Source organism: Buceros rhinoceros, unplaced genomic scaffold, assembly GCF_000710305.1.
Source record: "Buceros rhinoceros silvestris isolate BGI_N320 unplaced genomic scaffold, ASM71030v1 scaffold19523, whole genome shotgun sequence".
NCBI classification, from domain to species: domain Eukaryota; kingdom Metazoa; phylum Chordata; class Aves; order Bucerotiformes; family Bucerotidae; genus Buceros; species Buceros rhinoceros.
Window position 1 is genome coordinate 2,833 of NW_010404451.1, and position 15,811 is coordinate 18,643.

The window sequence follows — 15,811 nt, forward strand, 5'->3', positions numbered from 1 at the left end:
TGGCCTTTGGTCAACGTTTACTTAACAAGCTGGAGGAGGAGTGTGACTCTAACGACCTGTATCTTCGCAATGCTGATTCGCTGTGCACCTCAAAGGGCAAGGTACTGCTTACAGTTGGGACACTATGAAATACCTGATGGCTGCTCCAGAGCTAAACGGGGTTCCTCGCGTAGCACTCTGGAAGAGCTCTTACACTAACAAAGCGATTCCTTTCCAGTAGCAAACATGTTGGAACAGAAAGCTTGCATTTATTTTTCTCTCCAGAATATATTGTAGGATGAGGAATTACTTTCTGAGGAACCACTAAAGTCTTGTAACAACCACAGCAATCACCACGCACGTCTGGTACGTGCATTGTAACAGTTCCATTTTTGGAGATACAGTAAGCACGAGTTCTACCAGACTTACCCTCCGCATAACAGAGGGACATGTTTACATACCACTTCCAACAGAATATAAGATTGTTACCAAGCCTCTCCTCCCCACAGCCCCTAAAAATTTGCAGCAGGGGCTGAAACCCAGCGTCGTTCCACATCACTATTTTTTTCCTAATACAGCTCCCTCTATAATCGGACAGAGCGCCTTGCTCAGCAGGTGGGAAGCAGGCGCATCGCACTCCTCCTCTGAAACCACGGCAGAAACCTCCCTCTCCTCAGAGCAAAGTGGCCGCTGCAGGAAATGGGCACCTGTAGGGCAGAGGTGACCTCTGTGCATATCCCACGCTTCCCTCCTCACCTTGTCAAGAGCTGGCCGGGAAATGGAGCAGTGTGCTTTATGCAAGGAAAGGATCAGACAAACCTCTGCCAGACTTCTCCAACTGGCCAAATTCCGCTATATACACACATCCAGATTAGAACTCTGTGACCTGCTGAATGAGCCCCGTGATGGGCCCCAGGTCCATGGCCACTCTTCCTGCAGTGCAAGAGACAGAAGAATCTCCCCATAAGGACAGCTGCTGGCTGCGACAGCCAGAAGAGGGAAACATTCAGCGCTGCAATCCACCCTTCCATCATGGCTTTCCCTCCCCTTTCTTCATCTGCCCCTTTCACCACAAACCTCCCCTCCCCAAAAACCTCAGTGAAAATATCTTTCCTATCGCCCAAAACATAAAAAGGTTTATTTGGTCTCAGCTCAAGTATTTGGAAATGCCAGATCTTTCTTCCTTCGACACGCTTTCTTCTGCTCTTTTGTAGGAAGTGCAAAAGCTACTAAATCATTGTCTCATCTTATGTCCAGCCATCCGAGATTTCAAATGCCTTCGTAATGGTAGGACAGTACCTTGTGCCCAAGCTGAGCTGCCTCTCCTCGAGCTGCAGTAGCTATGGGATCAATGAGGTGGCCAATTTCCTGGACGACCGATGTCAGCTGCTCCTGTAGAGCCTAATATTAAGAGAACTTGTCAGTTCCAGTCACAGCTGTTCTCTCATCAAGTTGTACCATTCCATAACAACCACCATCAGACCAACAGACAGACTTCGAGCACTGTTCAAGTGACCCAGGACAGGAGGATGCAGAAACCCACGCTGTCAGCTTTCTTTCTGTACTTGCTCATTTCCTCTTTACCCTGTTTCAACAGCAAGGTCGCTGAGACAGGCCTGCTCCTCTTTAGATTTACCTGGCAAGCCTGGGGAGAGAGTGGGATGGCTCCCTCCTGCCCAGCTGACAGCAGCCAGCTTGGGAGGAGGGGACTTTTCTTCATTGCAAAGTGACAAACTCCTCCCCCCTCCCCAAACTATTCATTCTCGCCCTGCCAAAGATTTGGTATCGCGGCATCAGTCAGAAGCCAGCAGGAGCTCCAATTTAAACATGAACATTCTTCAAAGCAGACAATAGAGCACAAGAGCAGAAAGCTCTGCCGTAGGCTTTGAAGCAGGAGAAATTTGCCAGTGAGGAACGACAAAGGAAAAATATGGCATCTGTGAGGGCCACAGCTGAACACCATCTGTGGGACAGCAGCATATGACATATGGTGCCACATATTACTGGGCTTGTCGAGACATGAATACTGCCTTTTAATTTGGAGACACTTAATGTCTTAGCGGCCACCAGGATTTAGCTCACTCTTGTGAAAGGCAAGAGAAAATAATTACTATTTTTGGACTTTCCTGTACTGCTTTATAAATAACTGCCATTTTCAGTAACGTTTATTTCAGTTTGACGTGGTGTCCAAGACGATTTCATCGTTTAAATAGGAAAGAATTCTATCTATGGCATATCTCCTGTAATAACTTCATTTGCATGGTTTCATTTAGTCTGACACGTTACTAGTCTGCAGTTACAGCCCAAATAAACCACTGGAATACAGAAATAGACACGTCATTTCAGGAAGCACTAGTACAAAAAGACACTGAATGCCCAGGTGAGAATCTGATCGTGAGCTGCCGACTCTTCACAGGCAGTCTGGCATGATGACCCTCCCTCCATGAGACAAAGGCTGAAACAGGACAGGATTGGCCTACATCACCATGGTGGGGGTTGTGCGTGTGAGGGGGCTGGGGCCTTTTTCGGTAAGAACATAAGTGAAATCTGGAGTTGATGCTGATATCACAAGATAGGCATTAAGAAAAATGACATTGACGTTTACATCACCGAACTTCCGTAACAGTTTTGTTTCAGAAACATCCCGGCTTCGACATGGCGAGGCACCACTGACACACTGTCAGTTGGTCGTGTCAGCACAGGAAGTCAGAGTGCTATGAGGGCAGGGGTTAAACACAACTACTTTCACCCCTCTTCTGCCTGCCAATTCTGGTATGTTTTAGAAGTGACACACTTTGGCCAGCACGTGATTTTGCCTAAAAGGATTCCAGCAAGAATTCTTCCCGACTTGCTGGTAGTAGATTGTGTTTCAAAGTCTTCAGATGGAAAGAAAAGCAGCAGGGGAAGCGAGGCTGCTGAGCATTACTCTGTCTGTTCCTGTGCCATCTCCCTTACCTCAACGGAGATGTCATCCCTGGTGGCCAGGCTCTGGCTGACAGCTGCAAGGGAGGCCTGCTCAATGTCTCTGATGCATCTGTTGATCCCATCAATGGAGAAATCACATTCTCGCTGGCCTGGGGCCTTGTCTCTGAAAGACAGAGACAGTAAGCTGTGCGTGGTGAGGAGGAGACAGGCTCTTTCACGAATGTGCACAAGCGTAAGTCATTGCCTGACGATGCACAAAGCATGTGGTAGAAGAGCAACACGGACAAAAGTTAGCTTTGTTTTCTGTACAGGATTTTGATACGTGTGTGGAGTACTCACTCACTTTCATACACACCTCTCCCTCTTAATGATTAGACAGGAAAAAAAAAATGCCTCAGAAGAAAAGTGCAAATGCACAAAACCACACAAACGCTCCTTGGCCAGACTGACCCAGGAACAAAGGTCACATGAAAACCAACAGACACCAGAAAAAAATATCCATGTTTCTGTATGGTGGCAATCCACTGTCTCAGAAAACAGTTCCCGAGGTATTAGGTGTTACATTCAGCTCCAGGTATCTTTTCACAAAGGCTGCTTTCTGACTACTTTGTCCTGACATGCAGTTTGCTATTTCAGTACAACTGTTATCAAAGATCAATGGAACTGCAAACACTCCTTAGTCCACTGGTTTCACATCATTTTGATTTAATCAATATCAAGAGATTAAGGATAGAACTACACTTTAAAGTTTTCATTAAGAAAGGGACAGACAGGTTTAGTCCAAAAAAAAAAAAATTCCACTTCTTGCAACTACGCAGAGAATGCTGTAGTAAAGAAAGATAGCAAAGGTAGCTTATACACTGTCTGACTCGCCTTAAAAAAAAAAAGCTGTTTTCCACATACTCTATGTTGGTTTGCGCTCTGAATGGAGGTAATATCAGCTACTTTTTAATTTTTATTATTATTCTACATAACAGAATTCTAGATTCTGTTACATTTACCTTTCACTGAATTGGAGGTGGAACCAGGGAAGAACAGAATCCCAACACAGACCAACCCTATGCTGTGGAGTGCTGCAGTCACCAGTTATGGTTAAACACCCAGTGTAACCGGGGAGATATTGTGCATGAGAGAATAAATCATTTCCATTACTGAAAAACACAGCACTGATGCCCATACACAATTATTCTTTATGAACGGCTGCACAAGGATTTGCTACAAAAGACGTACCTGATAGAGGTGATAAGACTCTTGATAGAATCTGACACAGTATGGGAATGCCCAGCTAGTACAGACCACGTAGGAGGGTCTTTTGGATTGATAGCCAGAGAACGAGCTGTTTTGATCAATAAAGAGGAGCTCTCCAACATCGTTTTAGCAGAAACTAGAATTGGTTCCTGTGCTCGTGATCCCTGTGGTCAGAAAGGTATGAGAACACCAAGAACTTTTAAATTATTATTTGAGTTCAATCACAATTTCTGCTCCTAAAAAATCTGTTTAATTAACAGCATTAAAATGGCATTATCATTTCTTGCATAGTACTATTATCATATTCACGGATAGTCAACATGGAAATAGTGCTAAAACCACCACAGTCCAAATATTTCCTCTGTAACATACTTAAGGAACAATTCTCAAGTTCAGAAAGACACCATCCAGCTGAGAAACAGAAAACAATGACACTTGTCTAATTGTAGACTACAGAGATATCATTGAAAATAAAGTTTGTCACAAAACTTTCAAGATTCAACCAAGAGAGCTCTTTTCCCTGGCATGAGTTGGGTTACAACACACCAGTTGTGTCAACTTCTCGCTATCGGTTTTATCACCAGTGATCTGATAAACCCAGGCCCCACAGTGTAAGATTCCAACAGTTCCTGCGCTGTCTGATACTGCCAGCTGCAACAGAGTTTGCCAAAAGCTGGAAGGAGCAGTTAAGAGTCAGTAACAACACATGGCCTCTACTTCAGAGCTTTTATGAATCGTGAAGGATTCATTTTATTTTTGCTTTTTTCCCCTGAAAAAACCCCTTTATTAGTTACTTTAAATACTGTTCTGTTGTAGTTACAGGGGTAGAGGACAGAGAACTAGGGGTAAAAAAAATACAGAAAGCCCACTAATAGTTATTCTTTCCAGGAAATCTGCTTCTTGTCATCGTGACTGCACTGTTTTTTGGAAGGGACAAACACCGGCGATGTCCTTTCAGTCCTTGTCAGAACTAACCAGGTTCCATGTGTTAAAGCTGCTCTTGGGACAAAGGGACATTTATTACTTTATCACACAGAAGAATCCAGCCTACAAGACACAAGACTTGCAAGTCACCTGTACCGTGTCACTTCACTAACAGGAGGCTGGCAGTGCTCACAGTGGCCTCACTAGTTTTATCCCGCTGGTGCAAAATTCAAGGTCAGCAGTTACACAAAAGACAGCAGAACGTCCTATGAACACCCAGGGACCACAGAGAGACATTTTGGGTCGGGTCTTCACACTCACTTCATTCCTCTCTACCAATGCACGACTAATTCAATGTTTTCAACTTCCTGAGGGTGGAAGGGCAACATCTTGCCTTACCTCAGTGCTGATCTGTGCTGGTATGCTGACAAATTCTGGATTTGAAGCAAATGCCGTCAGATTTTCCACAGCCTCTATCAAAGGTGCAGTAGCGGTTCTGCACTTGTTGCGGTTCTCTTCAGAGAAATCACCATCCAGGGCCTAGAAATTACATCATGATTGACTTCTGTCTGAATTGGTTTATTGGCAAAATTGAAGGAAGATGTTTTAATCCTTCATAATTTAAACTGCTTTGTGCTTAAGACACTTGGGAGTTCCTCCACAAATAAGGCTGATGCAAAGAACGTGATCCTTTACGTGTGTGTTTCTTTCCTTAGCTGGGTATGGACCCTAAACTTAAAACTGCTGCTTTGCTTCAAGACTGAATAAAGGTTTTGTATCATTGCACTCTGATGACTCTCAAACACTGTCTCAGCACTTCATGCTCCAAAGGGTGGAAGTTGCTAACAAGGTGGTTGGTTCTTACAGACTGATTAAAAAAAAAAAAAAATTTAAGCAAACAAAAGATTTATTGCTTTCATTGTCACACAAGTCATCTGATTTCTTTCATAATCTCATAGGAAAGATTTTGTTATGAAGGATCTTCTGTGTAATGTAATAGAACCTTCCAGTCTTAAGTGCATAATCATTTTAAAAGGCTTCCAGTAGCAGATTAGCTAATGGCTTCCAGAAGGCTTTAGAATCACGAGTCCTCTATGACTTAACAAGTGTTATTTCTGCTTGCCTGAGGAAAATCTACCTCCTGCCAAAGTGCAGGCAGGTATCTAGAAAATAAAAGATTACCATAAACGTGAGACTATTAAGCAGCAGCAACATAAATGGCTTCTGTCTGCTTCCCAGTTTATTTTTCTCTTACAAATATGGTAAAGCTGTCAGATACACCTCCACAAACCTCCAGATACTGAGCAATGTAACACCATTAAAAACCTTCACATTCAGTTGCTTGCTAATTATTTTCATGGTGCAAATGCACTAAACACATCGGCACCAGTATGAGAGGTGTCTCACACTGGATGGGCCAGCTGACCCTCCTGACATCAGTACTGCCCAATTCTTTCCATCCGGACTACAGCACAGTCATATTGCTGAATGCGTTTTCCAGTCCAGAACTTCAAAACTGTAATTAAAGATGTGCATATCACAGAAAGGAAAAAGATATTTCTAACTGTTCTGATTCTGGAGAAAAAACCAACCAAACAAACCAGGAGCAAAAATAAAGCCAAACCAAAACCCACGAAGGAAGAGGGAAGAACAATTAAGCAGCATTTGTACCTTGATAGTTTTAACCAGGTTAGCAGTGCTGTTTGCCACTTCCTTGGCAGACTGCACGAAGTGTCTCTTGGCCACAGGATTTGCTGTCTTTGATGAAGCAATACGACAAGCATTGCACAAAGCAGAAGTATGTTTGGCCACGATTGTGGCAGCTGATAATACCTGTGGAGATAGATGGCACAAACCAAGCAGATTGTCAAAGGAGCACGGCAGTTCCTACACTCTACCTGTGCAAAGTTGCAGTTCAATGCCATGCAACAGTTTCAAACCCCAACTCCTTTGCTTGGTCACAGATAAAGTGAAGTCATGTATCCTAACAATGATGGTCTCACTGCAGTCCTCTGGAATCACCTGTGATGGGCTGCTTGCTGGATCTACCAAATTCTGGCAAGCCATCTGGATCGCTTGATTCGCTCTGGCAAATTGAATGGGGTCAACAAGACCCTGCTGACCAGCCTGACTGTTTGGATCCGAGATACCAACCAGGTAAGCAGCCTAGAAAAGAAGAAAAGAATCCTAAGAAACAATGCTAAATCCATTCTGTTCTGTGATAGCCTTACCACATGTCACAGCACATGGCGGTCAGAGATCATCCAGAAACCCTACCGTGAAATACTACTACCATTTTTTTTTTTTAGTAATAAATCTCCAGAATCCTCTGAAACTAATAAAAACCTTACCCTTACACTTGTGAAACTGATATAGTCAAAACAAAACTGACCCTTGAAACCAGGCTGGTATCCCTGGAAATGTTATTTCTAACTTTCGTAGGCAATGGCAAGAGCTAATGGTCACAAGCATCAGCAAATTACTTACTGGATTAGCCACAGCTGGAGATAGTGAGCCTGAATATAAACCCAATTCACAGCAAATGCACCCCTGCTGGGTGCAGGACCATCAAGTCTGCAGTTGCTGGTGTCACTGCAGCTTAAGGTGTCTGCTGTCCAAACCTGTTTACTTTCTGCATTAAATAAAAGTTTTGCGCCTGTCAACAAGCAGGAATTGTCTGAACTGTCAAAACCATATTTGAAGATTTCTTGATGAGTTTCCATTACAGATACAATTATGTGCCACCTTGATATGCCAGTAGTAAGGCAACGCAGGCTTAGGTGTGGAGAAGAGTAAGTCTATACGGAGACATTCCATATTTGGGGAAATCGAGAAGTGGTTTCCAGATGCAGAAGGTGATCCGCCAACAGCCAAATCCTTCAATGAAGTGGCTGCATCAGCTCTAAAGAGTTCAAATCACCCAGTTAGCCAGTCGGTGAGACCACAGTGACCAGTTCCAGACTCTGCTGTAGAAGCCTAAGAATTTTGCTTATGCCAAAAGCATCTGAACAGCTAAAACGGGTTGCTTATTGTTTAAAATGTCTGAAAGTAGTAGTGCTCCTTAGGAATTTTTACAAACTAAATCAAAACTGGTTAATTAATTTCAACTGTGGCTGGTTTTTGTGCGCTTCTCTACGATGTAATAGTTCAGAACTTGAGCTACAAACGTGAATTCCATATGCCGTGACTTTGACATCTGCATCATCCTCAGAAAAGTTTCCTTCTTGATGTCATTTCCCTTCCTTATAAAACATGCACTTTGTCGCACTCTGCTGGTTCTGTGACCTACAGCAGCGTCTGCACCATTCCTGTGGATCCACACAGAACACAGCGTGTACTACACGGTCATCATTTGTTTGGGCACAAGGAAGCAAATCTCAGATTTACACACACGCAACGTAAGCTTGCTAAAAAAATTAAAACATATACTTGCTTTACAGACTTCAGTAGCTTACCTGAGCTGCTGCCTCCGTGAGGCCACAAAGAGCCTTGGATGCAACTCCAACACATTCTCCAAAGACTAAGAGGTCCCCAGTCTTTGCATTCTGGGAAATGCCCGCCATTGATTCTCCAAGAACCTCAGAAATGAAAAACAAAGTTACCCCCCCAATATGCTTCGCTTCTGCTCAAAGGCAAGTGATTCCTGCCCTTGAACCCGTTCTGACCCGTGGCTTGGCTTCCAGAATTTCTGCCAGTAATGACGTTGCTGAATTGTGCACATTCTTCTGTGTGGTGTAAGGGACAAGGCATGGAGATTAACACCGGGTTGACAGAGCCAAACTTAAACGCTATTATACCTCAAATGACCACAAGGATACAGAACTAAGCCTCATTATTTTTGCGATCATCCACTAGTCACCAGAGCTAGCCTGGTGTCAGGTACACTGCACGGATTGCAGAACACGACAACCGATCCTGCAGCTGCCGGCAACACAGCTGCGATATGCTTGGCCCCCGGACTCACTGAAACTCAGTGGAAATGAAACTGCATCTACTCTGCTGGAACCATCTGAATGTCAAAATACACATTAATTTTCGGAGTGTCTCCCACTTAATTCAGTTTATTTTCTTTTAATACTCAAAATCATGTTTTAATATGCTACTGCAGCAGTAGAGTATTAGATGCAAGACGACATGCACATCCATTAAGGACTTTCTTTTGTCTTTTAGAGAAGGATGGCTCTGAGACAGTTTCTACACAGCAAATAAGGAGGACAGCAAAAGCAAGGCTTCAAAGAAAGAGGTGTAACATGATATGCTTAAAAATAGCTTCAGAGATTTCCCATGGATTTTCGGGTGTGCTGGAATATCTGGACTGCTCAGACTACTGGAATATCTGTGCTGTTTTACAGAGAATGATACAACAGCATTTCACTGCCAGGCCTCCCATTTACACTTCGGGCTGTTCTAACACAGCTGCACTCCAAACATGTTGCGAAAGTATGACACACTGTCAGGAGAGGAAGGGAGAGAGGGGGAAACTTTAATAGCACTGCATACCAGTCACTTAATCAAAAATCCCTGAGCAAGGATACGCCTCCTAAGCGACCAAAAGTGAAATTACCTGTAAGACACCTATCTCAGGCTGAGGTTTACGAAGGAATGCAGCACACATTTTAGCTACAGGCACTGCGCTGTGCTTCTAACATGTCTGATATGCATGTGGAAACTTCTGATCAAAGTGCACTTCACAACTGGCACAGGGGTGGGAAAAGGAAATTACCTTTGAGTTTTCCATTACGCCCTCAATACAATCGAAATACGAGAGATCGCTCACAGGTTCATTGGGGTTATCCAGCATTCCCTTAACTGTCTGAAATAATGAAAGAAACTCTGATTACTGACAGGGCCTGAAATACTGAGCTGAGAAGAACATAGACCATCACAACTATCTGCATATAGCAGTGTATCTTACAACGTGGTCGCCAGCGAGCAAACAAAACTATATGCTCGCTGAGGGCTCGCATACAGGTGAATGCGCTACTCATTAAATGCTGCCCTACATGAACGGAACCCTGTTCACACCTGTGCCCCACCAATCTGTTGGAAGTTCAGGCTGGTAGGTAATACGGTTTACTTCATGTTTGTGATGAGTGATTTACGGCCAGTTCGCGATGCTTGGCTGACACGAGGTAATCTGGTTTTCTGTCAGTTGTCAACAGCCCAATACAGGTTTTACAAGAGGAATTACAAGAGTGACGGGAAAACCAGCTACCGTTTGTTGTGTACTGACTAGACACACAAAGGGCTACCAAACTAAGTGCAGGTCAATCACCTTCCTGCCTCATACTACCGACAAGAGATTCCACCAACATAGCTCCCTCTGTCAGAAAACTACATATGCTAGATGGATTTAACTTCTTTTTCTGAAGTGATTCTGATTCCTGGAAGCAACTGCCTGAGAGTCAGTCACATATTCACTGAGAAGAATCAATGCATTTAGATAACAAAACTTGTAAAGAGCTATGAAATGCAGAAGAAAATTTCTTATATATGTAAAAATTCTGCAATATGCCTTTTCCCAAATTTGAAGGAACACTATTTTCTGCCACATACCATGCAGAAAAGACTTCTAATCTTTCCGATGAAAATGAAATCAGTAAGTATAAAAAGAAACTAACATCTGCGTCTGACATTTGCCTTCCACCTGAAGGAAATCCAGGCATGATTTTAAACTCTTAGTCTTTTCTCATAACTCAACTGCTAATATCAAGATACAACCACAATATTTTTAACAGCTCAGCTATTGCTTTTTAAAAGCTACAGTCCAACTTAAGGCCTCACAGCGATTACACCATGAGAACACAGTGATGTGAAGCAGAACTATGTAGAAAACAGTTTCCCAGTTGCCTCCCGTGTCTTTCTCATTTCTCACAGACAGTGCAGCAACTCTTCACTGTTGTGCTCCATCTTTAAATAACAACCTGTAAGGCAAACAGTGTTCCTGCAGCACTTACACTACTGTGGAGACAGAAGCCCTCAGAACGTAAGGAAACGGAACAGCAAAACACAAGCCAGCTCAAACTTCCCACTGACGTGCATTTGCTGTTACGGTAACACCCTTGTTAATCTTCTCAGCTGAAATTCTGGGCAAGTTTAGCTCTGACCTCCTTCACTGGAGGTCATACCATGATGTCTTTTCTAATTCTAGAGTCTCCAGGGAACATTCTGGCATTCTATCAAATCCAGGCTGAGGCACCCTCTTTCTACAGAATCAGTATTTTAAAATACTTTTAAGAAGCCTCGGGAAGACTAGAAGTAGTAGGCAATGAACTGGAGAAGTGAAGAGGTAAGACCTTAGTCATTGTAAAGAGAAATTGCAAGTTAAGACTGCTAATAATATTACCCCCCAAATTTGATCGGTTCCGCAGATCGCTTTGATACCAGCCTCCAGTCTAGTTTCAGGACTGTGTGGTTTTGCCTCAGTTACCCTTTTCTCAGAAGTTAATCTAATTCCATACACTCAGGCTTTTCTTGCTACCTGCCCCTCTCAGGCAGGTGATTCCTGAAGTTCAAGATGCTACAAATCTTCCTTCTGCCCTTCCTGGCCCTGATCGCAATGCATGCAGGCCATGCCAGGGGCACAGAACCCTCTGCAATGTAAGCTCTCCGTTTTCGATGGCTCATTAGCTGGGAATTCTCATCTTTCACATCCATGCTGTTTTGCACATTTCTCATTAGTCTTTCAGGACGTCCTGCAAAATGGCACTTCATTACCCCTGCTTCCTTCACCCATATGTTCTTCAGTGCTTTCAGGTAGCCATCACATTATGGCCCAATTTCCAGTTTTCCCTTTCTGTTATTTGGACTTGCTGCCAGCCTCTTTAACCAACAGGACAACAATTCTAAGCTCAAGAAGCTAAGAATTCAGAATTACAAAGCAGCTCCTAGGCAAACTCCTATAAATATTTTGGGATGATGACCATAGACGTGCATATTTAAAAAGCTCACCAAATCCTGGAATGCACTGCAATGACCTTGTGTCCTTCTGATACTAAGGGGTACAAAAAAAATCCCAAACTTGAAGCTGCTTTTTGCTCTTTACACAGGCCAGTCACCCCTTGGTGTTCTGTCCTTGATGGCAAACAACAAGCATTTAGTTTAAGTAAAGAGATGCTATTTCCTACTGTTGTAAGCAGCTGTGTCCGTGATCAGTACACAGCCTTAGAATTAGTGTTACACCTGACCTGCTACCCACTATTTCACCCATGAATGAGAACACACCTTGCAGCAACCTGTATCGACACACGTCTTATCAGCTTGGCTGTGACAGAACATCAAACAGCTACACGAAGAAATGGCAGGGGAAAGGATGGTAAACCTCCTCCTAAAGCGGGACATCAGTAACAAGGTTCTGTAAGTAGAAGACTCACGATACTGCAGCTCTCTCCAGTTTACTGCTGAGTTGTGGGAATGTCCATCTCGTCATAGCTCCTTCCTTAATTCACAAGAACTATGAATAACAAGAACTAAACTGCACGTCTTGGGGGACAGAAAAGAGGAAACGGGGACAGAGCAGCAAATTTAATTCTGGCCAAAACTACAAGATGTGCACAGAGGTTCTATGCTTACCTCGTATGCAATTAAAACCCCTGCCACAGGTATGAGGTGAGAAGGCAGTGACTGCAGCTAATCAGATAATGAAAAGAAAGAAAACAAACACTGGGGGCCCATTTTATTCATAACAACTTTATAAATGTAGGAATACCTCCAGTTCTCTGAGTGCATTATCACATTCCTTCTGCCCGGGAGCTTGCTGGGTGCACAGTGTGATGAGCTGGTTTATACTCTCAGTCACAGCTCTAGGGAAAGTAGAAGGAAAAAAAAGTATATTCTAAAGTTAAACTATTCCTCTTATTAATGTTTCATTAACCATACACTGCATAAAGATTTAAAACTTCAATGTTCTACTACATATTTTCTTTTCCAAGTTCGGGGATTAATGGTATCTTACAGAGTTTACCTTGACACCTCTTTTTTAACAAGCTTCATTGGAGCAAAACCATTCTCCCTGAAGCATTTGATAGTGATCTGCACCTGAAAATGCCTCAGTGCAAACAATTGAGAAGTTACTCTAGAAGAAACAGGAGTTCATCTCACAGCAACGAGTGTGTTGGGTGTCCATGGCAAGGTTTTGCCTTCTCTGTGAGAAGAGGCCCGGGGCCACTCCCTGCTGGCACAGCTGCTGCTGGACACCTGGACCCACTGCCGGACACAGCTGAGCCCAGCAGCCAAGCTGCTGGCACCTCCGGGAAAACATTGGTAAGAAAGGGCAAAACACCACACAGCCGTGAGGGGGGAGAAAAAAAGCCCAGTAAACCACCCTGCAGACAGCGGTGTCTGAGAAGGATAGACCTCCGGGAAAACGTCGTTAAGAAAGAGCAAAACACCACCTAGCAGCAGGCCAAGGTCCATCCGATACATGAGCACAGTGACGTGGCATAGTTGTTAAAACGTATTTTAGTACTTCTCCAGGTCTGATGTTAACCGAGTAATTTCTTAGCTTAGTCTTAAAAAACACAGGAATGAGTGGCCAGTAAGTAAAAAAAAAAAATAATAATATTTGAGTGTAAAGTACTATTATATAACCTCTGCTAGCAAAGTCTTGTGTCTCCTCTGACACACTGTGTTACACACACACACACACACACACACACACACACACAATCCTGCTATACATTTCTATAGTCTGTTATCAAGTTGGTTTTTTCCCTCTAACTCATCATTGGTGTTTTAAGCCAACGCGCATTGGCTCTCTTAGGTTTAAATTCACAAGATATTAAATCTTGGGGATCAACCCACAAGATTCTTCTGGCATTGTTTCTACAGGCATTCACAGTTCTGGTGCTCTTCACCACAGGCCACATCTGACACACAGTGCAGTGACGACCTGCGTTCCCGATGAATGCTCTGGTACCAAGCAAGACTCGCTCTAACTGCACTCACTTTAGAGTAACGGCTAAGCGCTCAGGAAGGCAGCTTCTGGAAGAGGCGGCTCTGCAGGAGGAAGTAGAAGTCTGCCTTTCATGGTTATTAATCAAAGACCATTTTCTATAGCTAGGCATGCTGTCACCAGTTTGCAAAAACTTAGCTTGTATTGTGGCATTTTAGTGGATTCCAAGTTTTTTTGATGTTGTTTCTCATGGCAAATTAGAAAACGAGCGAAATCAAGAGTGCACAAGATTATGGTTTCCTCTGGCCTTGAAAACTCTGCATGGCATTTGGATTATTTTAAAGAACTCTGGCACTCAATAACATGATTGGTAATATCAGTAACATGGTTACCTGGATGGATACTGTTAAGAAAGGAAACGGGACATGCTTATTATGCACCAGGTTTGAGGTTTAATTCCAGCACAAAAAACCTGGAAACTAATAGACATATTTTTAACTGAGACTTCCACCCTTTTCAGTAGCTTTGGTGTCCTCCTGGAGCCATTTTTTCCCGACCTCTGGCTTATAGGACTGTCACACATATGTGTCTTGTGTCCTGTCTGGCATACCGTATTATATACCCGCAGTCCTGCTATATATTTGTATCAGGTTTGCTTTTTTCCTTTAACTAGTCATTGATACTTGCCAAGCCAATGTGTGAGGGTATATAAGTATTTTTACAATCATTATCTATCTCTGAAAAACAACATGCACGGCAGCATCGCTGCAAACCATGGATTCTCAGCCTCCTAAGCGTCAGTGATTTCTGTGCATCACAGAAAGGTCATTACATTCCGCCATATAACACGGAAGGCAAAACCGGCAGGTCCTGTTCACTCCGAGAAACCTAATGCAAGAATACCTTGTCCGCTCTTGATTTCAGTCTAAGAGAGACAATGCACCTTGACTCAGAGAATACCCACGATTAAAGAAAAAACCCCAAACTTGATAATAGCCCAGAACTGACCACTTTGTAAAGGACGCAATGTGGTCTCATGAGTGTCCTTACTACGCACCAGGTACCTGTATCCAGGAATACACCCAGTGTACAATCATTACTTTTGAAACTACTTGGAAGCAGTAGAACCAGGAAAGAGGCCCCTCAAACACCAGCCCCAGAGTGAAAGAGAACTGCCAGGGCTCTAAAAGCAATATCTATTGTCATCAAATACAGTATAGAAATACTTGGCTCCTGCAGGGACCTCAGCCACTGTTGCGGTCCTGTGAGACTGTCAGAGGAAGTAAAGAAAAATGCCTCCACAAGAAGGCCCAAGTTACTGAAAAATGTTGAGTTGTCTATTATAGCTGGAACAAACCGTGAAGAAGGGAAAGAAAATACAAGAAGATTAAGCACAGTACCATAGAAGATGAGAGAAAAATGAGAAGATAAGTCATTTCATAAACAGGAAGCAAAGGAAGCTGTGCCTCTGTTTTCATTTTCATGGGAAAAGGAAAGTAAAAATACTTGACCTTGACTGTATCAGAGCAGGTAAAGAGAACAGAGCCCTGTCAAGCCTGTCATAAGCAGCCACAGAGATCTGAGAAGGGAAATACGGTGTCTCTTTGTGTCATAAACAAAAACGAAGAATGGGTACAGCATCTGCTTTTCATGGTGATCTGACGTCCAAGTAGAGCCTTATGCATGCAGACACACATACACACACTAACAGCACGGCAAAAGGGACATCTGAGGGCTTTGTATGGCTTGTCTCCCTCTTTTTATTAAATGCTTCTACAGAGGGAATACCAGCCCGGCGGAAACTAACAACTGGGGACTAACTTCCTCTATGCTCCAAGCAGG

General features: G+C 43.3%; 1 protein-coding gene across 1 annotated transcript in view; it reads right to left on the reverse strand.

Annotated features, from left to right (window-relative positions):
- Nucleotides 1-15,811, reverse strand: part of LOC104491049 (talin-2) — a 64,792-nt gene that overhangs the window by 1,866 nt on the left and 47,115 nt on the right. Inside the window, exons 31-39 of the mRNA XM_010133407.1 lie at nucleotides 12,785-12,878; nucleotides 9,800-9,889; nucleotides 8,532-8,654; nucleotides 7,099-7,242; nucleotides 6,748-6,909; nucleotides 5,476-5,616; nucleotides 4,135-4,316; nucleotides 2,935-3,067; nucleotides 1,279-1,380 (exon numbers count right to left, since the gene is read on the reverse strand). Coding sequence (XP_010131709.1) covers nucleotides 1,279-1,380; nucleotides 2,935-3,067; nucleotides 4,135-4,316; nucleotides 5,476-5,616; nucleotides 6,748-6,909; nucleotides 7,099-7,242; nucleotides 8,532-8,654; nucleotides 9,800-9,889; nucleotides 12,785-12,878 — 1,171 coding nt within the window. The remainder of the gene's footprint in view (nucleotides 1-1,278; nucleotides 1,381-2,934; nucleotides 3,068-4,134; nucleotides 4,317-5,475; nucleotides 5,617-6,747; nucleotides 6,910-7,098; nucleotides 7,243-8,531; nucleotides 8,655-9,799; nucleotides 9,890-12,784; nucleotides 12,879-15,811) is intronic.